The sequence below is a fragment of the Numida meleagris genome, chromosome 2, assembly GCF_002078875.1.
Source record: "Numida meleagris isolate 19003 breed g44 Domestic line chromosome 2, NumMel1.0, whole genome shotgun sequence".
Classification (NCBI taxonomy): Eukaryota; Metazoa; Chordata; class Aves; order Galliformes; family Numididae; genus Numida; species Numida meleagris.
The window spans coordinates 16,221,821-16,247,948 of record NC_034410.1 but is presented as its reverse complement, the minus strand read 5'-3'; the positions used below and the strand labels follow the sequence as shown (position 1 = coordinate 16,247,948).

The window sequence follows — 26,128 nt, the reverse complement described above, 5'->3', positions numbered from 1 at the left end:
CAGCAACACTGTTTCCTCTGCATTTGGTATTTCTGGCTTCAGCTGAAAGGAAGATGCTTAAATAGCAACTTTATTGCTGGCAAGCAGTTAAGCAAACACAAAAGCCATTGAGAGGCAGGGGATCAGAGCATCCCGTAGTCCGGGTATTTGCACACTGGTGGCTGTGACACAACTACACATCATTAGGAAAATCCTTGTGCCAGAGCACCAGAGAATGATCGCCATCAGAGGACAGGGCAGAGTGCTCATTGTGCCTCAACACCATCAGAAATGCATCTCGGAATGCTCCATACAAGATGCTTTCAAGAAATACGGAATAATGTCTAGCATCACACGGTAGTTATTCTATTAGAAAAAAATGTTTCATTGACTTTAATACCATTTAGAACCATGTCTAAATTTATCAATTAATTCAGAGTAAAATACATACCTGCCAAATAGCAAGTCTCAATAACACAATGTCACAGTAGAGTAATTGCAACGTTCATACAGAGAATGTGCACACTATGGTTGCCATAGGAACCTCACAGAGCTTTTTCCTGAGTTCTCAGTTTATAATCTCAAAATAACACTGTACTAAATGTTAAGTATCAAGCACAATAAATGTCAGGGAAAAAAAAAGAAATCTACTGATTCATTCAGTACCTCTTGTAGCCAATTCAGAACTGTTTGTTTAATTTTCGCACTCTCAAGCCATTCAGCGCTCCTCTTTCCCTTTGGGAGACATTCCATACTTTCACACAACTGATACGACTGACTCTACAGGGCTTCTAATAAATGCAAAGACATGAATTAAAGTTTACTTTCAGTATCCCAAAGTTCCTCAGTATTTGCTTTCTAACATATTTAACTGCTATCAACACGATTTTTGCTGTTAAATGCCTGAGACTAAATATAACATTCCAGATACACATCTCAAAACCACACTGCGGTTTTGTCTGTGCAGCAAATAATGCATTGCCCTTGTTCTCAACAAATCACGATGCATTTTGTGCTATCCCTACATCTCCTCACGTGCTGTATTTAATACGTTTCTCTTTATTCTGCATTTAATAAATCTGCATTTTTTTCGTGATAAATTTCAATGGAGTTGTTCTACTTGCTATGTTATGTTTTCTCACCTGTTCATCTTTGTTTTCTGATATTATTTCCCACAGACCTTGTCATTATGCATCCTCACATCCTATGAATGAGTGAAAGTTAGAATGTTGCTATTTCCAACTCCACTTTTCACAGCATGCGAGATAAAACTTTGACTTTCTATGTTGATTGGAAGTATAGATATTTAAATTCCATCTATACTAAGTCATGTCTTTTGAACTGGGTGAGGCACAGAATTATTGCATCTCACTTACATCTCCTGAGATCAACGCTTGGATACAGTTCAAGTTACAAGTGAAATGAGTTGGGTGGTCTCAGGAAAATTTATTATAAACAGCATTGCTCATCTGAAAATTGCACCAAACTGTGAACATCTGTTACTCTGCTAAAGAAACAGAATCTGGAGTACATTAATACTGGGCTCAGTGAAACAAAGATTCTTTAACCACGGGAAAAAAAAAAAAAAAAGTAGTTCTAACAGTTTACAGTTTAAATGCGTAATCAAATTACAAAATGATACAAAGGCATTATCACACCAATCACACATATAGTTACTATAGTTTGCACAACTCATAGGCAACTTCTTGGGAAGAAATGTGATTTCTTTTTTTCTACCTAAAATTCATTGGCAAAACAAAGGAATGCGACCATCAGGGCAGCTCACCAATAGGCTTGTCCTACACATCCACTAACACGGAGCAGAGTTCAGTCTACACTTTCACTTAGGCCTCCCCATTAAGGCTGTCATTAACAGCACGTGATACGTGCTACTGCTAGGCTCACAGGGTCACCCATCATCTTCAGTAAAGATAGAATTACCTTGTCCCTAATTTAGACATCTGAAAGCCAAAATCTATGAAACTCATCTTGGGCTCCCTTCACAATCACTGGTGGAAGCCAGATAGATCAAGGAAACGCTCTATTTCACCACATGGGAAATCTACAGCAAATAATTCACACCTAGATGTCTAATTTTCAGACATCTGAAGTTAGGTGAAATTAATCCCAGCTCAGTAGAGTGAGATCAATATTTTCATCCTATAAACCTCACTGAGCACTCAGAAAGAAATTATTTTCAATCACATTTACTGCAGGCATATAAGAAGTAATGATCTTGACTACTTTCCACTACTAACATCCTGAACTACCCACTTAGGATCTCCCTCACACAAACATTTAACACAATTCCCCTTGGTACTAATACAGGATAATTTGCTTGCGTGTTTACTCAAAGGTTTGGTTTTAATCTGGATGAAGTATATTTGAGGAGAGACATCAAAAGATACAACCAATCTAGTATTTCTCTCTGCATGTCAAGAAAAAATATTAGCAACCAAACTAGTCTTTGCAGATTTTTTTTCAAAAATATTATATAGGATGATTAATAGGACTCTACAGTCCAAACTTCTCAGATTATAAATATAAATTTACCCATAGGGTTTACACACTGATTATCAAAAACAATTGAATTTCATTTGTGTGGGATTCATGATCTGGAAAAACAGAGTCTTAAAGAGTCTCAGTAAAGCAATAATTTGTGTTTGATACCAGAGAAAGGATAGCAGCTGAGCTGGATGTGTAACAGTTCCTATAAAGGCAATAGCAATAGCTACATTTTGAATGGCACTGAGGGAACAAGGTGGATGGCACTGAAGTCAAAGGGGAGATGACATTTACCTGGGTAACAAATGATGAGGATTTGAACAAAATTCTTGGTACAAAACCAGATATTTTGAAACCTCACATGGACACAGCTGACTTATGAAACAGATACAGAGTTTCAGAGGCATGGCCGTGTGGAAGGCAATGGCTAAAATAGACTGCTGAAACTGAAATTGAAAACAGCAGAAAACACAAGCAGAACTATATACTTTGGCATAAAATTAACATATATTACAGATATGTTTTTCAGTTAAGAGAAAACATAGCACTCAGATGAAAACAGAAGCAGATATGACAAGAGTATACTTCCCAGTTCATATCCTTCAAAACTGAAGCAACGTCTCTCACATAACTTTAAATAGAAAATTATTACTTCTATGTGACTTAACTGGAGCAAACTGATTCATAATAGAGCCAGACCTTCTCCATTTAAAAAACAGCAATGCAGAAACTAATTGTAGGTATTTGCAGAATGTAGATAGATGTATCTGCAATTATAAAGACTTCTGCTTTGCAATTATGTACTGTTTGATAATTATATTATCTTTTGCTACATGACCATGCTATATCACTTCTGTCACAAACATAATAATTAAAATGAAATTTTTGATATTCCAGTTTGGATGCAGACATCCAAGTTCCTAGTACGGAACTTGCTTGCTTTGCAGCCTGCCTCCTCAGAAGTGCTGCAAGTATACAAATATATTGGTCTGAGAAGTATCAGTATGATATCCACATCATTTATGAACATATTTTGACTGGTGGGTAAAGTCAAGCATATAAACATATAAAATACAAGCTATGAAATCATCCTCGATACATCATCAGAAGAAGAACATCAGTGGAGTCATGATACACGAAGTACCATACTTACAAGCAACACACACTTGAACTGATTCCATTTTGGGTTTCTTTCTCTGAAGAATAACAGCTAAGAACAAAGGACCTCGAGAGTGTAGGTCAGAACATGAAGTGTCATAGTTTTCATGGTAGGAAACTAGGAGGACTATCTAGGATTAATTAGCAACATTCAGAGGACAGCTAGTAAGTCCTGCTAAGCAGAAGGTTGTGCAAGTGAATGGGAGTGATACGGATCATTCCTGGTAAAGACTGGAAAGCATACCTTCCCTTACCAAGAAACAAATGTGCACCAAAGGTAGACTGCAACCTCCAGGGCACACCCGTATTCAAAACAATCCGGTGCCAGGTCACTGATGGATTTGTAGGAGGTGCTTTAAATACCTTGTAAACAGAGAAAGGATGCTGAACCAACTAGAAATACAGTAAACTGGCATACACTGCCAGACACCGTTTATCGCACAGTAACAGTAAAGGCACATTTATACCTGAAGCACTGACAGTTTTGCATATCTCCATTAGCCTTGAAGTCGATGCTACAAAGCCGTTCTGACCTGCTTGTCAACTATACCACTAACAATGCTGCACCGACTCCCATCTTACTGCCAGCATAACCTGAGATAGATACACCTGTACAAGTTTAAATTTACTATCTGAGCTCCAGTCACTACAGTGTAAGACATGCCTTTACATCTCTATGCTTACATTTACAATATGATTAATTCCACTTATTTCTTATTCTTTTCCTCTATGTTTTTATTCCTAAACAAAAAGCTCTATCACACAGATTTGGAAGAGCTTCAAATTTAGGCTTGTCTATCCAGTTCCAGGGAAGGCCAGAGCTGTGCAGTGAGAAAGCAGGCTTTGGACAGAGAAACATAAACAATGAACTTGCTTGCAGCAAGGTACTACTCCTCACTAGCTAATGTGGTAGCACACGTATAAGCTTCTTCCCTGCTGTAAAGCAAGGTAGATCCCTCAGCTTAACTTTCAGGATAACAGTAACTTATTAAGCTTAATAAATTGGATTGCTTATAATCATCTGCTCACACATTCAGTAATTTCCTGTATACCAGGACTCCTGTATGCATTTTTTGTTTTTAATCCAAAGAAGGTAAGGTATCTGGAAGCAAGCATGATTTAGTAGGCACTAAAAATTCATCTGTCATACAAAAGGCTTCCATGGAGATCCTCTGATATCTAATAAAGCAGATACTGCCATGGAAGCTTTTCACCTCCTGGTCAAGGCATTTGGAATTGATCTCTCTCATGTGTACTCTCAGACATTAGCAAAGATGAACTGACATACAAGGTAAATACAGATTACATCTGTAACTGAGAACTTATTTGCCCAGGACAAATACTAAAAGATGTAAATTCTTTACAGTGTGGCTTGGTGGGTGGGTTTTATTTATATACACATACTTTTTCTCTGCTGGATGCATGTGTTCAACACCATATTTCCATTTATTACTAAGTTCTGTAGATATACAAAACTAAGAAATATTCAAGTATTTTCAAATAAAGAATCAGTTCTAAACGTGAGTACATACACGATCTAGCCCTGCAGTTTTATTGCAGATATAACGCTCCTTAAAATCCTTGAACACCAGTTATACTGGCATGAACATAAAGCACCTTTGCCAGAGAAGCTGTTATAAATGGCAACAGAATTTAGATCAGTTAATTTGGTTAATAAAGATTATAGACAAATAAAACAATAAATCATATTTTGCTTTCTGGTTGAGCAATTATGTTTTATTCATTTGCCTAAATTGGTTCAGGGGGTTATTTTGTTTAACAATGAAGCAGTACTTTTGTAGCATCACATATGCCCATATGCCACAAGCAGCACCTGCATGCTTAAAAAGATCAGCAAGAACTGAAATTCAGAATGCGTAATACTAATTTTTTTTTAAATGTAGATAAATGTATAAAATGTACATAAAATAAAAACACAATATATCTTCAAATCCCAGGTTAGCTAGGCTTTCTTGTATTATTAACCTTTTTTTTTAATTCCGTAAAAGAACATTTAAAAAATCGAAATAAAACATCAGGAAGAGAAAAGGCACAATTGCATAGGGCTGTTCAGTCAACATGAGATTCAGACCACTACACAGCCCACAGAATCTATAGAGATGGGAGTCAAATCAAATCTAAAACTTATTGGAAAAAGAACAATTCAGGAACCATGCCTGCCAGAACTGCCTTAATCCTACTCAGGCACTCATTTAGGACTGCCAAGGGGTATTACAGCCCACATGAAAGCCCAAGGTCACAGCATAGGTGACTCGGGCTTCTTTTCTTCCTCAGCTCTCAGAAGATGGCCATGAGCTAAAGACTGTAGGGAGACCTCCTGTTACTATGCCACGGCAATGCAGAAATCATAAAGGACAACAAGCAAGCTGTGGTCCACTGTACTGTACTCAGCAAGGCAAGATCACTGTTGGTTTAAGTCTATAGTAAGTAGAGTATCTACCTTTTACCCAATTATTGTTTATCATTACATACACGAGCATTACAGCAGCAGGACTAGGAGTCACATTTCCTAGTATCAGTATGCCATGTGGGACACTACCAGATCCACATGTACCAACTTATCCCATGCTTCTAATTCTGCTGAAAAGTAGCACAGAAAAGTAAATTAAGTGCGAAAAAAAAGTACAGCAAGTTAGTAGTGTTAGTAGTGTACTAAAAACACCGAGAGCTTCTGATAGGACAGGAGAAAACAGCTTTATCTAGACTGAGCACAAAGTGCCAACCTCCTGACCCTGACTTTCAGCAGCTTCTAGGATTTGATGATAAAAGGAAGCTAGGAGAAAAACCTTCAAATCTGTCAAATAGCAATGGGCTGAAACAACAGATAGGCAAGTTTAAGCAAATTCTCAAGAGATGAGACTGATAAAACCCCCAAATGCCTAATCCCTCCCAGCAAACTGAAGCCTAGTGTACAATTGACTATTATAGCTATTACAGTTCTGTAGTGCTCTCTTTCATACCATTACGTTTAGTCCCTTGGCTAGTGACTACTTGGAAACTTCAGACAACACAAAACCTTTGCCAGTTTTCTTGCAAAGTTATTTTCTAGTATTTCTTCTCTATTTAAATATTCAAACTTCTGTTTATCAAAGGAAGAGGGAAACGAATTTTGTATCTGTCACACTAATAAGCACTGCAGTAACACAGCACTTCTTGTTATTGTTATATTCCTTTACAGTAACCCTTTTGTTTTACGCCTTACAGCATCCCTGAGGTGTGGCACTGCCTGAACATCACACATGCTATGATCTGTTTTAAGAAACAGCATTTAAGAGATGCCAGTAGAACAGAGTCATAGAATTCCTTGGGAAAATTAGAACCCTCAGGCTTCTTTTAATTAATTTTGCCCCATTTCAGATCTTAATTTAAAAAACCACACACTAAATGGTATTATTAGCATCCAAATAAGTAAATCAAGGTGATACTTTGCCAATGCATAAACATGTCAAGGTACTTTCAGTCTTGCCAGATCTTATTTGTACAACAGGAGTAGCAGCCATTACGTTCTGGACATTTTGTATAGGTAAGTGCCTATCTCCCTGTCACTAGACATCCTGAAGCAGCCTGAAAATACGGTCTCTCCTATTGATGACATATAGTATTGTTGCAAATGTCATCATTTAGCAGTAGCTTGCTATATTTTTTGGCAGAATGTGAAACAAAATATTTTATTAAGACTAAATTTCAATTTTTTAGGCTTTGCAGCAAACCGCTGCTTTACAACAAATATTGTATCCAGGGGAAGTTCAGAATCTAACTCTTTGTAAAGATGACTTCTTAATGATTTTAAATGATATCCCTTGATGCTTTGAATCTGTTCTAAAACTGAACAATTTAAAAAACATCCACAGTCTCAAATGTCAAGATGTTCCAGAAGGCTGGATTGCTGAAAAATACCAAAGATTTAAGCTCATGAAGAAAACATATTAAAAAAGTTGAGAAAAATGAACTTCAGATCTAAAACTTCATTTATACATAGTAGCTGTACCCTCTCTGACACAGTGTTATCTAAAAGTTTTTTTTTTCAATTTGGGAAACATTTTTCAAAAGAAAAACATTACAGCTTGTTAGGAAAACATGGCCCCTGGGGGAGACAAATTTCTCCAGAAAGATTAGAGAAAATCTCTCAAGGAGTTTGCATTAGATCTGAAGTCCAGCAGAACAGAATATAGACCCCACATTACCTGAAAAGTATATATATATATATATTTTTTTTTCAGATAGAAAGAACTCCACAGCTAAAAATCACAAAGCACTATAAAGGAAGGCAGTAGCTAAGCAGGGAACAATGGCTAAAAATGAAGTTTCCTGAGAAGGAAGGCAACTACTAGCATTAATGGGTCTCATAAATTCCTTAACACAGTATTTTGATAGTGCTGAAGAGCTCAGTACAACCTTGCCTTCACTACCACATCTGTTCCCATTCTGTCCCCATGGCAATCAGGCTGCTTCCTACTCAGCTCTCCGCCGGCTGATCTGTTTGGTTCCCCTGAATCTTTTATTTGTGAATCACTGAAACACTTACTCATACTTTAAAAAAATCCCCAAGAATTCAGATGGTGCTAACATATTTAAGTGGTGTGTAGGTGTATTATCTGATGCATAAAGTTACAGAGATCACCTCTCTATGAGCAAGTTTTACATTATAGATGAGCTTGATAAACTGCCTGTACCATAGGTTTGTAATGACCTTTCTTGAACTACACCCACAAATCAGCGCCCACTTAGATTATCACTAACACTTGACCTGTAAGCAGTGTCCAACAGGAAATGCCGTATGTTTTAATTAAAATCCATCAGAAACACTTTATTTCTTCTTACATTCGTGACAGCCTTGAGCAAGTGATGGCTTTAAGCTCTCATATCTCACAGCTCTGCAATCAAATTGAATGGAGCTGTGGATGCCTAGGAGAGCATCCACCCCCAGATCACGACACTGAGTCTTCGGATCGCTTTTTATTACGTACAGTAGATCTTTCTCCATCTGGCCTTGGAGCATCAGGAAATGTAGGCTGGCTCTCTAAAAGCAATTAGGGTTGATACATACTCCCTTTGAAGTTCATTTCAGATGAAGGAGTGGTGGGGTCTGAAGCTTCACCCCTAGTGCGGAGGATCCCAGACTACGGGCAGACCTATGCCTCCAGCTGGAGCGGTGCTGGCTATGCAACTTACCGCTCACCAGCTGTCCCAGCTGCTGGTAACTCCCTCTGGCAGGGGCTGCTAGCAGGCTGAGATACTCATGTGCAGCCGGTTCATTAGAAGTGGACCTAGCTGGCCGGAGCAGTTCAGATGGGAAGCTTCTGGTAACCACTCTCACGTGGGCTGAAACAGGCTGAGCTGTCCTCAGAAGAAATTGAGCTGGCAAACGTGACCGGCACGAGGGCACCACATCCAGTGAAGAATAACAGGAGACTGTCACTGCTCGAGTCAGTGCAGCTGCAGTCAGAAGAAAGGCCCATTTCCAGAGTCTTAGTTTTTACACCAAACTAAGAACTATCCATACCTGGTGTGACACGGATATATCTAGCACATTTTAGTCAATTGGGCTGACATGCCTCTCATGATTTTTTTTGTAATTACCCAGCCAGTTGCAAGAACAAGCTTTTGGGAAAATTTTCACTACTAACACTTGTTCAGTTATTTCTCTGAGTGTCTCTGAGGCTGACACTTTGCAGTAAGACACTGCTGCAACTCAAAGTGGTTTTTGTTTCCCTCAAGAAAATCCTTCTGTTTTTAAACAAATCTTAACACTGGGAAAATGAACATTTGGACACAGATTGGAGGAGTTTGGAGGGCTGTGAATTCTAGCACTTCAAACATTCTCTCTGCACAAAATATGATCTGTTTCCACTGTTCCTCGTCTCATTAACCACCTCAGGTCTCATGAAGTTTCAGAATATAATGAAATCCACCAGAAATGCAGAGACAGCTTTAGTGCCTGCTGAAGACTTGGTATTATCTTCAGCTTGGATCTCTAAAGGACCTTTTACTCATTAGTTTTCACAAGTCTGAGCATTTCACAGAGCTTTTACTCAAAAAGATACTACTACTTGAGGATCCAAATATAATTTTATCCGTGGAAAAGTGCATCAAGACAAGATCACTTTGGCAATGCTTGCAGTAGAATTCTAGTCCCAAGAATCCCATGTTTCGCTTGCCCATAGGGCAGACATCTATCTGGCAGCACTGTCTATGGTCACTAGAACACATTTCTCAGCACAGCTATAACTTAAGTCCATAGCTGTAACGCTGGTAGCTTCTGTAGTCTAAAGACATTTTTGTTGCCAATTACCTTCTAAAAGTATACAATGTTGCAAAATTTTATCTCTGTACGGGTGTTCAGTGTCTACCATACAGATCACGAGCTGTGCACCTGAAAAAAGTTTAGAAAATTATTATTGCTTTACGTGTAGTACACGCACAACCTCTCTCCAAGTTAGATAAATAAAGCCCATTTTTCCTACACTGGAGCTATTCATTTACCCATCAAATTGATCTTTTGGAGATAATATGGAGTCCAATCCTGTGGAATTATTGCAAAAATTTGGCCTTGAAGTTCAAAGGAATTCATTCCAGCAGGTAGGCTCTAACTTCTAATTCTTCCATGGCTACTTAACATTGAGGAAGATGAAATGATCATCAGCTAAATTGTGCGAATGAAGCAAAATAAAGGGAATTCACAACTTGCCCAAGAGAAAGCCTGTAACTAACTACAAGAACTGCTGCAGATTCCCTTTCATCTCGGGACACGTGTTTTTCTCAGGAGATCGTAAGCTGTGTTTTCACAGCACGTAGGTACGGAGACAAACAATCATCACAACGCTGCTGAAGAGTTTGGGGACTGGATGCAAATCACTAAATCCAAGCAATGCACTTAGTTGTTTCTTTTCTGTTGCTGCAGGAGTAAAATCATTAAGAAGTTACTTGCTTTTTTAGGGCATAGATTACAATATAATGTTTTCAGGTATGAATGTGAAGTTCACACTTAAAAAAAAAGTTCCATACAATAAAATTATATTGAGTAGAAATAGGTCATTAAGCAAAGAATGGACATACACTGTACACAGTGGTTACAGTCTGATGTCTCATGCTGCTGTGTTTTTCAAAATCTTAGTATTTAATAATGGCGTATGAGAAGTAAAGCTACATGGCAGAAAAATAAACTATTTTACTACTTTTACTAACTAGCTTTCAACTTACTCATTATAAAATCCTCTGTTTCCTTACTCCTACAGTAGAGCATTTTAGCAAAACTATTTACTGAAGTGGCCTCATATAGACAAAAACATTCAGATTTCTACTAAACAATGACTGTTTTGTTGCTTGTTTTCAGAATTTTGCAGCAGTAATGGGCCTGTTTATGCCAAGATTAATAACCAACAGTTGTAAATATATTTCAAACAACTGGAGGCTGAAGAGGAAACAGATCATATCAATGGATTTGTTTGTGAAGCGGCTTCAATGGAACCATTGTGCACGGATTACAATTCAAGGCTATTTTTCTTTATTAGTTATGTTCTGGAAACTATAAATAATGTACTAAATTTAAAGGATTACATGAATTGGCTCAGTCCACATAATCCTCTACAAGTTTCCTCCAAACTAGCAAACAACACTCCTTTGAAGTTCATTCATATTTTTTCAGGATGACTTTCAACACTATCTTCTTGCCACCAGAAGATGAAAAATGCACTTCTAGAATCCATAGGCACTATATGGAAGACAGATCAATATTCTGTAATAATCTTTGCTTGACATGGAATTTGTAACTATGATATATAATCTGACTGTCACAATGCATCTATCCTCTTTCAGAAGCGCACTATGCAAGTTCAAAATAACAGAGATGGTGCCTGTGTAGGAGTGATCACTCAGGAAAAAAACATCAGTACGGTGAAATTGAATATTGAATCATACAGTCATAGAATAACAGAATAATAGAATCACAGAATCACAGAATGGCTTGGGTTGGAAGGGCCTCAAGGATCATCAGGTTACAACCCCCTTGACACAGGCAGGGCCACCAACCTCCAGATCTGCTACTACACCAGGCTGCCCAGGACCCCATCAACCTGGTCTCAAGCACCTCCAGGGATGGAGCATCCACAGCCTCTCTGGGCAGCCTGTTCCAGCCTTCACATCTCTCTGTAAAGAACTTTCCCCTGACATGCAATCTAGACATTCCCTCCTTGAGTTTAAAACCATTCCCCCTCATTGTATTGCTGTCTACCCTTGTAAAAAGTTGATTCCCCTCCTGTTTATAATCCCCTTTTAAATACTGGAAGGCGGCAATGTGGTCTCCTTGCAGCCTTCTCTTCTCTGGGCTGAACAAGCCCAGCTCTCTCAGCCTGTCTTTGTAGGGGAGGTGCTCCAGCCCTCTGATCATCTTCATGGCCCTCCTCTGGACCCTCTCCAACAGCTCCACATCTTTCCTGTACTGGGGGCTCCAGATCTGGATGCAGTACTCCACATGGTGCCTCACGAGGGCAGAGTAGAAAGGGACAATCACCGACCTCTCCCTGCTGGCCACCCCTGTTCTGATGGGGCCCAGGATACCATGGGCCTTCCAAGCTGCAAGAGCACACTGCTGGCTCATGTTCAGTTTTTCATCCACCAGGACCCCCAGGTCCTTCTCCGCAGGGCTACTCTCAAGGAGTTCTTCTCCCAGTCTGTATACGTATCTGGGATTACTCTGACTCAAGTGCAAAACCTTGCACTTTGCTATTTTGAACCTCATTAGGTTCACACAGGCCCACCTTTTGCATTTCTCAAGATCCCTCTGGATGGCATCCCTTCCTTCTAACACATCAACGGCACCACTCAGATTAGATTTTACTCTTCCACTCAAAAGTCCCTGTTCCTAACTTATGTTACATTCAAATCCAATCTCTTACAACTTGGTATATAAGATGTTGCCAGATTCTATCAGTGTTTCCAGAACACATTGTTTTCCCCTAAAACTTCGCACGCAGCTTACCCATACCTGCATCGTATTTCAGGAGAGGACTACTTTAGTTCTTCTCTGTCTACCCATTAGACATAATGGTTCTTAAACCTTCAACAGAATCTTTGTAACCAAATGCACAGATTGCAGCCTTGTCTGAAAGCATGTTTTTACTTCCTATAGAAACTGAACCATGTTTTTCCATTTCTTTAGATCTCTTTTTTTTTTTCTACCAGAATGCTAAAATGATGCAGTATGGATAGCTAGGAAGTTTATACATGTGGACAGAAACTTACAAGCTCAGGTGTAGATCAGTAAAGAAAAAATTAGGTGTGCTTAATTTGTAAGCAAAGTTTGTACCTGTAGATGCAGAAATATACCACTTACAAAGAAATAATTAATTTTTCTAACATAGATTTTAAGAACATAAACAATAATAATTTTAAGCTACAGTTTCTTACGTTGGACTTCTGAAAGTAATAAACTAACAGTGTTTTCCCATATTACTTTTATATCTAAACAAAATTCAGTAAACTGACACGTCAATGAGGTCCTGAAACAAGAAAAGACTTGCAAAACATGGGAATTTTTCTCATAAAAATAATCAGGCTAAGGAACATATTTCAATACCTCCTAAACCAAATATAACCATCCTGATTCTAGAAGCACAAGCAGCTACTCATATTGCCAATACCCAGAGAACTTAAATGTAATATGCTTTTAGAAAAGTCAATTCATTTGCACGAAGAAGTTTAATGATATTTTCAGTGATGCCAACATCTGACTTTAGCTCACAATTATAGCCCATTTTTGCTACTCAGTTAAATCAGGAACTCTCCTATTTAAAGTACGACCCCTAAAAGTTGACTAACCTTTCAGTACTGCAGCTGGAATGAGACAATTCAAAAAATCCCATGAATCTGAGTTGAAGTTAGTTGTTGGTTTTAAACAGCTGGAGGGGAGAGAAAGGAGACTTATCTGAAAGAAGTACATTGAGAGCAGCAGGATTCCCTTTAGAGAGAAACAGAGAGCAGTTAGTAAAAGGAATCAGGATAAAATACATGAAAAGGACTATGTTTGTAAAATGAAAGAGAGATAAAAACAGAAAAAAATGAGTCAAGAGTAATAATAAGTCTTCACAGAAAGCAAAACAGAAAAGGCAAAAGGAAGGAAATGAATGGAATTGGTAATGCTTCGAGACTTCACATGGAGTTTTACTCCTAAAACTGTAATTATTTGCCTCAAATTGAAGTATAAATCACTGTGGGTATTCTATTACAGAATAAACTGACATGAAGGGTTTAGGAGTCTCATACAAAGCTGGGAGACAGAGTCATTCAAACTAGTAACAGCTCCAGTGTTCTGACCAGAGCTCTGTTGCATGGGGCTATGATATGAAATTTCAGAGAAAATATCCTTATCTGCAACTGAACTGGGCACAGCTGTAGCTCACAATACAAAGGACGGCACGTTGTGGTACTTTCGTCAGCGTTACAACTACGGATCACCCACTGAATGAACCCACAAACATTAATGTCATTTTGAATTTATACTCCAGTACTGCTCAGCTTCTTCAGACAAGGCAGACATCAAGCACTGCTCCAAGGACAGTTGTGTTCCAATCAAGAATAGTTTCAGTCTCTGACATCTGTTGGGAAGCACTTATGAGAAAGATTTATTTTCTAGAAATTAGATGCAATCAGTAGTTCTAGGGAAGGAGTTAACTTCCTGCTGAAGCACCCAAAATATCCACAGCCATCAAATGCTAGGATCATCCAGGACGAAGCCTTGATGATTACATCCTGTATGCCCAAATTTGTTTTGCAGTTTCAGTTTTATATACCATGCTGTTACTTTAATTCTTAAGTAATGATGTGAAGATTTCCAAACTTTTGTAGTATACGTCTCCTGTCACTTAAGGATTATGGGTTAGCATTGCTAATAAGAGTTGACTTGTCACCCAGAAAAGAAATTTTAAAACTGTGGTATCTTCACACTGGTCAAGAGAAAACTCAATAGGAAAACCACAGGCATTACCTTTAATGTAAAAAAAAAAAACAACAAATCACAAAACAGTTTAAATTACTGTATTACTCTCCAAGTAGTACTACTGAAGTGCTGTCATTACCACGCCAAAGAAAATTCTAGTATAATTTCTATGTGCCTTCATATGAGACTAATCTAATATTCTAATTTATTAATTAGTTCCATAATACTGCTAAATAACTGGAAATTGTACTGTACAGTCTTTGTATTGCACATGTCCTTCACAAACCTTACTAATTCTTGAAACAGAGGACCAAACTCTAACCAAATGGAGACAAAAGGCTCTCATACTCTTCTCTCCTATGATAGAAAAAAAAAATGGGTTGGATTTGTAAAAATTAGGAAAAGCTTATGGTCATTGAGGGCAGAGCAAAATGCCTACCGATCAGCCTCTGCCTGTGGAAAGGACATAGAAGTATTGTGGAAGCTCCTGGACTCCGCAAGTTGCATTTGTGCTCAGAGAGAAATCACTCCATGTATTTGGTGTACTTCCTCAGACGTTTCTAAGACAACTTCTAGAAATGCTCCCTCACTATGAGTGTGAACTACGAGGTGGAATATAAATATGTACAGCTTATGCAAATAGAAATTGTAATCACACACTCTAATAAGATGCAGGCCATCTCATTATCACTGCCCCATGGAAACGAATGAATCATTACTGCATAACTTCTTCAGAAGATAACAGGAAGTCTTCAACCTTGCCTCAGCACTGCATTTGGTTCAACATCTTATTTCATTTTCTTCTAAAGCACTATCATCATCTAGTGGTATATTTTGCTTCCATGTAAACTGCATGTTATGAAGAATAAAGCACTTCATTTACTTAGCATTAAACATTTAGAATATGGCAGAAATTTGTTTTCTTGAAGTTATGCCGACAGCGGAGGGATTTGGGGAATGGAAAATGAAGTAACATGACATAAACTTAACAGAACTGTTGAGGATTTCAAGAACAAACAACACGTAGACATTTTACAGGAATGGGAACTTGAATAATTTTATGTCCAAGAGTGATGACAGACTGAATCAAAAATACAGTTTGAGGATGCTTCATACCATCACTCAAACTATTCATAAAGTATACAGGGCCATGAACAAATATTTCAGAAAAAAAAATCACAAAAAACATTTTGAAACAAAAAGATTTTGCAAAGCTTTTTTCGTATAATAAACAAAATCACAATTATGAAAGTCCACTACTTATTATGAACATACAAGTGGTTGTTGACTTACGTGGTAACTTTTCAGTCTAACAAAATCGACTTTCATGGAGATGAACCTTTCTGAATTTCTGCTGAGATTTTTAATGTGCTCCACAAGATCAGCACAGAACTTGTAGCCACCTTTGAGTACACAGAGAACCACAATATCATTGTCTCCAATGTCTTGCATAATATCTTTAGCCAATCGTTCAGTCCTGGGGCAAAAAAGAAAAAAAGAAAAAAAGAAAAAATAACATTAGATGTGTGTTCTCCAGGTTTATGATTTGCTTTCTGAATGGTTACAAAGAAATAGAATAATGAAAATATTGCATGGCCTACAGTCTGCTTGAGCATCTTGACTTGATTTGAATGGGATTGAATGAAGTCCACCACGGGGAGATACGCAGACTGGATGCAAGATGCAAAGCGCGTGAATCAAACTGGATAAGCATCAATCTATTAATTCCTCAATTATATAAAAATGAATAACACATCTCACCGTGTGCTGAATTCATAAGCATTTCAGAGACTTCAGAGTAATACATAAAACACTGCATTCAGTTTTACCTTGCAGGAAACTTCAAGATAAATTATTTCTGTAAAATGAAATACCTGATTATTTTATTTACTACCTGAGAACATTATATCAAGTGAAAGACAGGGAGGAGAATTATTTAAAATATTTCAAACTGACAGGCTTTGGAAGATGCTACAACTACAATTTTAATAAAAATATTAGCAAGTATTATGAAGACATATATCATGAACAAAAATTTTATGTAGAGTGCAGGGTAAGTGACTTGTTCTGGGTCACGCACATGAGAATAATCAAGGTTATGTCCCAATTAACCTGCACTTGCAGGGCCTTCTCTTCAGTAATTTTGCATTGCAAACAAGATGTGGCAGATTGAAACCAAAAGACACAACATTTCTGCAACTCAGTCGTACAGAATTTTTCAAGATGAAAACAATAAACTTGAGTGCTCATCTCAAATAGCTTTCATTTCTAAAGAACAATGCAGAGAGTATTATAGATCTAAAACAAATACCTGGTCACTGCGAGAGGTAAAAACAGAGATCAACAGAAAACTGAAAAATGTCATTTCATGTTCTGAGCAAGAACAACTCAGTGGATTATTTTCTGTAGAGACTTTTTTCTGGAAAGTTTTTTGATAGGTCTCTGAATTAGATTAGTAGATTCATAGATTCATAGAATCATAGAATGGCTTGGGTTGAAAAGGACCATAATGATCATCTAGTTTCAACTCCCCTGCTGTGTGCAGGGTTACCAACCACTAGACCAGGCTGCCCAAAGCCACATCCAGCCTGGCCTTGAATGCCTCCAGGGACGGGGCATCCACAACCTCCCTGGGCAACCTGTTCCAGTGCGTCACCACCCTCTGTGTGAAAAACTTCCTCCTAATATCTAACCTACATCTCCCCTGTCTTAGTTTAAAACCACTCCCCCTTGTCCTATCGCTATCCACCCTCACAATCGTTCCCCCTCCTTTTTATACGCTCCCTTCAATTATAGGAAGGCCACAGTGAGGTCTTCCCGGAGCCTTCTCTTCTCTAAGCTAAACAAGCCCAGTTCCCTCAACCTTCATAGGAGAGGTGCTCCAGCCCTCTGATCATCTTGGTGGCCCTGCTCTGGACCCGTTCCGAGAGCTCTGTGTCTTTCTTGTGCTGGAGGCCCCAGGCCTGGATGCAGTACTCCATCCAGATGGGGCCTCACAGGAGCTGAGTAGAGGGGGACAATCACCTCCCTCTCCCTGCTCCCACTCCTCTTTTAATGCAGCCCCGAACATAGTTGGCCTTCTGGGCTGAATTCAATTTCAATTCAATAAGAATGCACTTCTTGACAAGATGCAATCTACCAACAGATAAATCTCATAATTTATCCTGTATCTTTCATGATCAGTTTTTCTCTACCTCCAATAATTAAGAAATGTGTCTGCCCCTATATAAATACGTTCAACTTGAGTGAAATCTACACATATGCACGTACCAGAGAAGAACAAACACTAAATTGAGGGTAATAGACTAGTTACGAGCCAACACATCATTTTCACGTCTTTGTAATGTTCAAGAAAATTCTGTAAAGCAACAATTCATATTTTTTAGATTCAGAAAACAGACAGCCTCATTAGATCATCTTGTTAGACCTTAAATATGTAATTATTTTTACTGAAGTATGGATCAAGATTAGTAAAATTTTTTCACTTTTCTGGTAAAATAGTTTTTATCATCTCTTAACAAGTCTGAGAATCATGGGGGAAACTTTTTATTCAGAAAAACCATTTTTCTGATGATACTTATTTATGTTCTTTCTGTTAGTATTTTAAAAGAGTATGAACTCCAGAGAAGACAAAAATGTACTCAGTAAAAACACGCCAGTTTTTAAACCTATGTAAGGAGACAAGATAATTTTCTCAACTGCTGAGCCTTCTTCCTACATGAAAATTTTGCATGGTCACAGTATATTCAATTCTGTTTCCTTTTCCATTAGAACAGAACAAGTCTTTTCTGGAAGAGTACAAAAAGACAGTGGAATTCATTTTGCTGGAGTAAAAATAAAAAAAAAAAAAACACTGGAATTCAGACAAATTTATAGTGAATCCCACAAGAAATGAAGTAGTAACATATTTATTTAAAAAGACAAATTAAGAGTCAGTTGACCTTAAACAAAAAAGACAAAAAATTCAACACAATGGTAGCTGAAAAGGTGATGAAATAAAGCTTGTGTTTAAAACAAATATAGGAGTTATTACTCTTCCTTCTGATGGATGTTTACAATCTTCTTTCAAGGAGTTCCAACAATTTCAATACTTGCATCTTGCTGTTTAAACGCGAAAGGTAGAAAGCAGCAGGTTAAAAATATCCCATGAAAATCCACTCCGATTGGTTGAACTAGATGATCTTATCAGTCTTTTCCTATCTAAATGAGTCCATGATTCTACGTTCCCAATACTATGTTAAAAATTACCATTTCCATTTTGTAACTTTTTGAAAAGATTTTTAACAGTATATCAAAATAATATCTGAGTATGAACACTGAGTTGGACTACCACAAATATCAAAGCACCATGGATGCATACACTGAGAGCATACAGGAACTAATACTAGGCAGCATGATGGTTGACCAAGCTTTCCCACTGTCACTCTTCAAATGTAGCTTTTGGCACAAACAGCCCACTCCACACTTTCCTCCTAGGCTGGCTAGCTATAAACACCGCTGAAATGACAGAAGTCAGTGGTACAGCCTGGAACGATTAAGTTAGTCTACATTAACAACTTGTACTAGGGAATTCTCAAAGTTGTACTCAGATGATTATTTTCTCTCTTTTTATGTTAAAAACGTAAGGCAGGGTGCAAGAGGAACATTCAAATACTACTATGTGCAGAGCTTTGTACTTGTCCTTCTCATGCTGGTTCATCCCTCTTGTACCCTTTACACTTCAGCACCAGTGTCACTACATTATCACATTCTCTTTTTTGTGGGAACCCTGTACCATTCAGTGTCCAAATAAGAAACTAGGTGAAACAAATATCACAATGAGTTGCAAGAGGCAACAAGTCTAGTATTTCTTAACTGTCAAGCAGTATTTTTACTTCTCAAATTACACAAATAAATTTATAATACAATATATTAGGACAAATGTTTTATATGCACACTGTCTGTGGATGACATGCTTTACAAAAGAAAAGAATAATAATACAGACCAAAGTGTTTATTTAGTAGCAAGCAAGCCACACATACCTGTCAACAATAATGCCATGAGGAATAAGCACATATTCCAGGTCTCCATAGTAGTGCTGTGGATAAGTGAACAAATCCAGACTGTATCCAGGCCAACTGTCTGAAATCTGAGTATTAAATAATACTGTTAGGAATACCTCATGGTGTTGGACAGTATATAACTGATATAAATTCATTGGTTAGTACACCGTACCGAAATAATAGAATGACACACACTCTTCCATATATGCTGACACATAAATAATAAACTTCAAAACTATGTAATCAGAAGTTATTATTTCATTTTTTCTACTCATTATTTTGCTTCTAGTATTCCTCAGAAATTAAATGATAGTGGGTTGGATTTGTTTTGTTTCTCCATTGAACATGGGAAAATTCACTTGAAATTACAAACAGCTAGATATAGAGGGGAAATAATACTAAACTAGCAGCCAGTCTAAGTTTCTTACTACTTGCAAACTGGAAATGCAAATGTAAGATTAACAGAAAGAAAGGACTCTCCAAAGGCATTTTCAGACAGTGGGCTTAGAAGTTATAAAATCATAAATTAAAACCATGAATTTCTGTTTTAGAAGTAATTTAAAGTCACATATTCTACAGACACAACAGTATAGAGTAAATGATGTGGTTCATGGACTGTATTCATACAAATCAGTGAAAGACTCTATGTCTTGCCAAAGGCAAGGTTCCTAATTTAAATAAGTCACCAAAGATAAACTACTACCAAGTGTTCATGTGTCACCTCAATATCAGCTAGTTTGTAAACCCACACACTTACAGCAAAAAATATTTTAAGATTTAATACACATTAGCTTAATAACTATCAGAATACAACAGTCAGGAAAATACAATGATAGTAGAGATTATGTAAGGCAAAAATCAGTCAACAGGCAAAGTTAGCAGTAGATTTCTAAGAAAAACAAAGAGCTACAACTCCTCATCAATAGTTTCCACGATTCTGCATGAATTGTGTAGGTTCAAAATGTTATCAAGTTTCGCTTCAGTATTAGTACACAGATTCCAGTCTGTACAGACACGTGTACAGACTGGGAGAAGAACCCATAGAGAGCAGCCCTAAGGAGAAGGACTTAGGGATTATGGTGGATGAAAAGCTAGACATGAGCAAACAGTGTGCACTTGCAGCCCAGAAGGCCAAGAGTATCCTGGGCTGCATCAAAAGAGGGATGGCCATCAGAGTGAGGGAGGTGATCTTCCCCTTCTACTCTGCCCTTGTGAGGCCCCATCTGGAGTACTGCATCCAGGTCTGGGATCCCAGCACAAGAAAGATCTGGAACTGCTGGAGAGGTTCAGAGGAGAGCCATGAAGATTATCAGAGGGCTAGAGCACCTCTGTTAAGAAGAAAGGCTGAGAGAGCTTGGCTTGTTTGGCTTGGAGAAGAGAACCTTACCATGGCCAACCAGTAGTTAAGGGGAGCTTATAAGAAGGAAGAAGACTGAAAATTCACATAGGTAGATAGTGTACACAAGAGGGAATGGTTTTAAACTAAAAGAGGGGAGATTTAGATTAGATATTAGGAGAAAATTTTTCACTTAGAGGGTGATGCGACACTGGCACAGGTTGCCCAGGGAAGCTGTGAGTGTCCCATTCCTGGAGATGATCAAGGCCAGGTTGGATGGGGCCCTGTGCAGCAGGATCTGGTGGATGCCAACCCTGTCCACAGCAGAGGGCTGGAACTGGATGGGCTTCAAGGTCTCTTCCAACCCAAGCCATTCTATGATCTTATGGTTCAGAATAAAGTGACACCTAACAGGTTTTCTTTGCAGTCATGTTCCTTGAGTAACTTATGGTCTTCTCCTTGACCATGTGAACACTGGTTAGCAGGAAAAACGGCGAGCGGCTTGCCTTTGAGAAATGCACCTCTTCATGGCATTTCTGCTAAACATGACTTTTAAATGCCTGTCACTGAAATGAATCTCTGCTTACAATTGCATCTAGTAGAGCAACAAACCATGACTCAAAAATACCTAGGCTAACACGACATACTCAGTACTGAGCTGTTCCTCCACATTTGTAGTCCTGTTGAAGTTACCCACAGTCCTGTCTAGTGCTGCACGACAACAATGCTACATCTCATGGATTTTTGTTTGGTTGGGTGTTATTGCACATCCATGGACAGCTACAGACGCCCATACCGTCAGGTGTTCTTAGCTCTGCCCAATAGCTTCTGTATCAAAAAAAAAAAAAAAGAAAGAAAGAAAAAAAAAAAGCCTTGTTGGCAAACAGCATGTCTGCACATAAAGAGCATGACTCAGAGATCACTGGAATCAATGAAAGCTTTTCCTGACTTACACAAGTCTTGAGACTACACACTGGAAAAAAAGTTATTTAGTTATGTTCCTCGTTTCCACAGAAACAGGAGAGTATAAATATACTCCTCGGCAAGAATTTTAATGAGGCAAATCCTGCTTCTAAAACACTGCTGCGGAAGGCCTGGGAAGCCTATTTTCCTATCTTTCCTCACAGGACATAGTGGTGGCTGACACTTTTTAAATATTTTGTAGCAATGAACTGTCTGGCATGGTTCTGCACAGAAGTACTTTAACATAAAAGGAAACAATTTCAGGTAGTGATTTGAATTACATAAGAGCTCTAAGCAATCACTAAGAATCCCTGAGAGTATCACTTATTCAGGCATCTTTCTCATCAAACTACATGTTTTTAAGCTTGGTGCACAACATCAAACTAAATGAATTGAAACTGCTTCAGAATTCATACAAACCGACAGCTTTTACTCAAGTTACAAACTGTCCTTTCTGAAACAGCATCAGCATGAAATCTTTATGCTTTTACCTACCCTTCTGGTTCTCAGGAATGAAAAACAAGAATAAAGAAGTTCTTATTTACAAGTGCCCCCTGGCAATTGACAAATGAGACTAAATACATATGTACTTTCTAATAAATTACTTTGTAATATAAGAAGCTCATTCCATAGTCTACTTTCTTTTAAACTGACATTTCCCAATAATAAGCCTTAGAAAATCTGATTTACCCCAAAGCTAATCACAGTGAAATACTATAGGACAATTTTCAGGTAACTGCCAATTTTGATGAGTATTCTGCTTGTGAACTGTGTGATTACCCTCAGTATCAAAAAACGGCAATCTCAAATTAAATTCAACTTAGAATCATACAATTCAACATAGAATCACAGAATCGTTAAGGTTGGAAAAGACCACTGAGATCATCTAGTCCAACCATCTACCCATCCCCACCGTGCATACTGAACCACGTCCCTCAGTGCCACATTTACACAGTTCTTGAACACCTCCAGGAACGGTGACTCCACCACCTCCCTGGGCAGCCCATGCCAATGCACTACCACTCTTTCTGAGAATAAATTTTTCCTAACATCCAACCTGAACCTCCCCTGGAATAACTTGAGGCCATTCCCTCTCATCCTATTGCTGTTACCTGGGAGAAGAGGCCGACCCCCACCTCACCACAGCCTCCTTTCAGGCAGTTGTAGAAAGTGATCATATATCCCCTGACCCTCTGTTCTCCAGATTGAACAACCCAGTTCCCTCAGCCACTCCCTGTAAGACTTGTGCTCCAGACCCTTCATCGGCTGTGTTGCCCTTCTCTGGACATGCTCTGGGGACTCAATGTCTTTCCTGTGATGAGGGGCCCAAAACCAAAAACAGTACTCAAAGTGCAGTGAGTACTTCTGGCTTTAATCCTTGAAAAATCTAAGGAAAATTTTTGATTGTTTTGACCAGATAAATAAACACGGATATTAATTATATCGGTACACAACTGTGTAAAAAAAAAAAAAAAAAACATACAGTGAAAGAAGCAGCTATTTCTTAAGTTCACATTTGGCAAGTTCAAGCAGCCCAGCAGAAATTCCTTGGTGAGTCTCCACAAAGCTGGTCGAATGTACACAAGTAAGAATACAAAGACATGGCAAGGTCTGAAAGGCTTCCTTTGAGGCAGAAGAGAGAAAATGGAGAAATTCTACTGAGCTACCTTCGGAGGAACACTGCTGGCTTTGTTGTCCAACAACGTGGGCACACATGAGGGGCTAAGCGCAGCTCTTCCCTTAAAGTAACAAAGAGCTGGGTTCTGCATTGGTACGAAGTAAGAGAGCTGAGCACCAAGCAAAATACGTGTTTTGTAAACGCAAATCAAATCACACTGTGCTACCTTCCTTCTGGTTGGTTTTTGGAAGGGTACCAAGCAAAAGGCACAAAGACACAAAGTCAGTGCAGTGAGGAACGTCCATCCCTGCTGCAGCACCCTGAGCCGCGTTACAACAGGCACCGACCATGGCGGAGGCCACCAGAAGGCAGCGGCTGCAGCACAGCCCAGGCACAGCGGCGGTCGGGGCGTGAGTGCCGCCCACACGGAGCCCGCCGCTCTGCACCTCGGCGGACATCCCGCCACTGCGATAACATGAGGGCGTTCCCAAGGGGGTGCCAGCGACAACCCTCAACTTGGTGTTCGTTTTATAGGATAACTTCATTTGTGCCATGGAATAACGAGTGCATTCCTTCACTTTTACGTCATTCATTCATCCCGATAGCGCTCAAATGCGTTTCTGGGGTGCTCGCTTCCTCCTGCCACAGAAGGGCGAGGAACAACGTGACGGTGCCTCCCCCCGGGCCCGCGCCGCGCAGAGGCAGCTCGGCACCGCGGCGGGGCCCGGAGCAGCTCTCTGCGGCCCTCGAGCTCCATTACTCCATACACTTCGTTAAAGCCACAGCAAAGAGCGGGGCTCGGGGCCGGGCCGGGAGCGAAGCGGGGAAGCGGACGGGCCGAGCGCAGAGCGCGGCGTGGGGCGGGCGGGAAGGAAGGAAGGGGCGGCGGGGAAGCGGGAGGGGTCCCGAGCGGCCGGGCCGGGCACGGCACCGTTTGCATTTACCACAACGCCGCGGCCTCCGCCTCCCCGCGCCGCCGCGCCGCTCCCGCCGTGCCCGGCCATCTTCCTCCGAGCGCGCCCGAGGGGCTGCGGCGGGGCGGGGCCGAGCAGGGCCGGGCCGTCGGTGCCCCCGGCGGGAGGTGGGCGGCCGAGGGAGAGGCCGGGAGCCGGGACTGAGCGGCGCGCCTCGGAGTAGGCCGCGGAGCTGGGGGTGTGCTCAGCCGTTAGCGGCCTTCGCTTCGGAGAGGAAGTGCTGTGATGCATACGTTAAAATGTGAGCCGTTCTGAGCGAGGAAGCGGCAGCGAGTGCAGAGCTTTGTCTACAAAAGGCGGTAGGAGATGGAAGGCGTTCCAGGCGTACAGCTTGAGGAGGGCAGCGCAGCTGGCAGGCTGGGCAGGAGCGAGGCGTCGTGCTGGAGATTTGGGCAGAGCCTGATAAAGGGCCCGGGCTGAATGAGCGAGGTGGATAAGATTAAAGTGGTGTGGCTTAAACGGACAGTTTAAGAGGTCTTCACTTATGCTCTAGAGAAGGAGAAAAACAAGCAAACAACAAACCCCTGTTGCAATAGTTAATCAGTTTTGCTTTCCGTGTTTGCTGACTTCTGAGCTGGTGCTCTTCCCCACCACTGCATAGGTGTTGCAGGAAGAGGCATCTTCAGGAGCTGAACTCGATGATCCTTATGGGTTCCTTCCAACTTGGGATATTCTATTATTCTGCTGCCTTGAGCCCACTGCAGTGTTTCTCACGCTGTGTGTTTTCATTAGAAGAGGAGCAGAACAGGAGCCACCCTGCTGCATTCCCTCTTCTGCTTCTCTAAAATTGTTTAACACTGTCCTTTCACAATCTCACAGATGAGAAGAATCTTGCATCTTTGAGGTTGCTCTGAGCATTGTGTACCTTTACGTTTCCTTTTTGCATCCCATCTTTTGGGGAAAATCCTAACATCCTCTCCATCCACTGCAGGTAGTTTTTTTTTTTTTTTTTTTTTTTTTTTTTAAAGTCTTTTCCTAAAAGTGAGATTTAGTTATAATTTACACTATTTATCTGTTAAATATAGAAGTTGTAGAATTCTGCCATTGCTATACTAGAAAATATTAAAAGGAAGAAAAAGCTGGTTTTAGAGCAGACCTGGGCATAATGAAATATGTTTACTTTTACCTGAGCAGCTACTACAACCAAGCAGGAAAACATTTTAGTTTGTACACTGCTTTCTATAATATAGTCCTAAAGACTCAGAGGCCCCAAGTCTTAACAGTTGGACCCTGAGAACACCATGGGTGTATCTAAACCACGAGCCTGGTGTCCAACATGGGTTGTTTTTCACGTGTATCCTATCACTTCTAATGACAATTAATAGCTTAGGAATCTGGTGTTAAGAATATTTTTGTAAATGAATATACAGTTACAGTCTGGATAAGTACTACAGTAATTTAAAATGACCTTGTTATAGATACTTTGGTTCTTATGTGAAGTCAAACCTGTTTGCTTCTTAGTGGATTAAAGATCTACTCTTGACTATTGCTACAACTGACAACATGTTTCCAAGAACAGAGGTTCATGTTTACAAAGTGACACAGGCCAACTCCAGAATGTGTCTGTCTTGGATGTGATCCCTGCATACCAAGACTGA

At 39.6% G+C, this 26,128-nt stretch overlaps 1 protein-coding gene across 3 annotated transcripts in view; it reads right to left on the bottom strand.

The window, feature by feature from the left end:
* The window catches only part of PRTFDC1 (phosphoribosyl transferase domain containing 1), a 48,757-nt gene extending 24,000 nt beyond the window's left edge, over positions 1-24,757 (bottom strand). The window contains exons 1-3 of one of the 3 annotated variants that reach the window (XM_021388038.1): positions 24,501-24,757; positions 19,619-19,725; positions 15,890-16,073 (exon numbers count right to left, since the gene is read on the bottom strand). In XM_021388038.1, coding sequence (XP_021243713.1) covers positions 15,890-16,073; positions 19,619-19,725; positions 24,501-24,560 — 351 coding nt within the window. In that variant the 5' untranslated portion in view covers positions 24,561-24,757. Of the gene's footprint in view, positions 1-15,889; positions 16,074-19,618; positions 19,726-23,605; positions 24,413-24,500 lie in introns of those variants that run through there. The other 2 variants (XM_021388039.1, XM_021388037.1) reach the window with 2 other exon arrangements.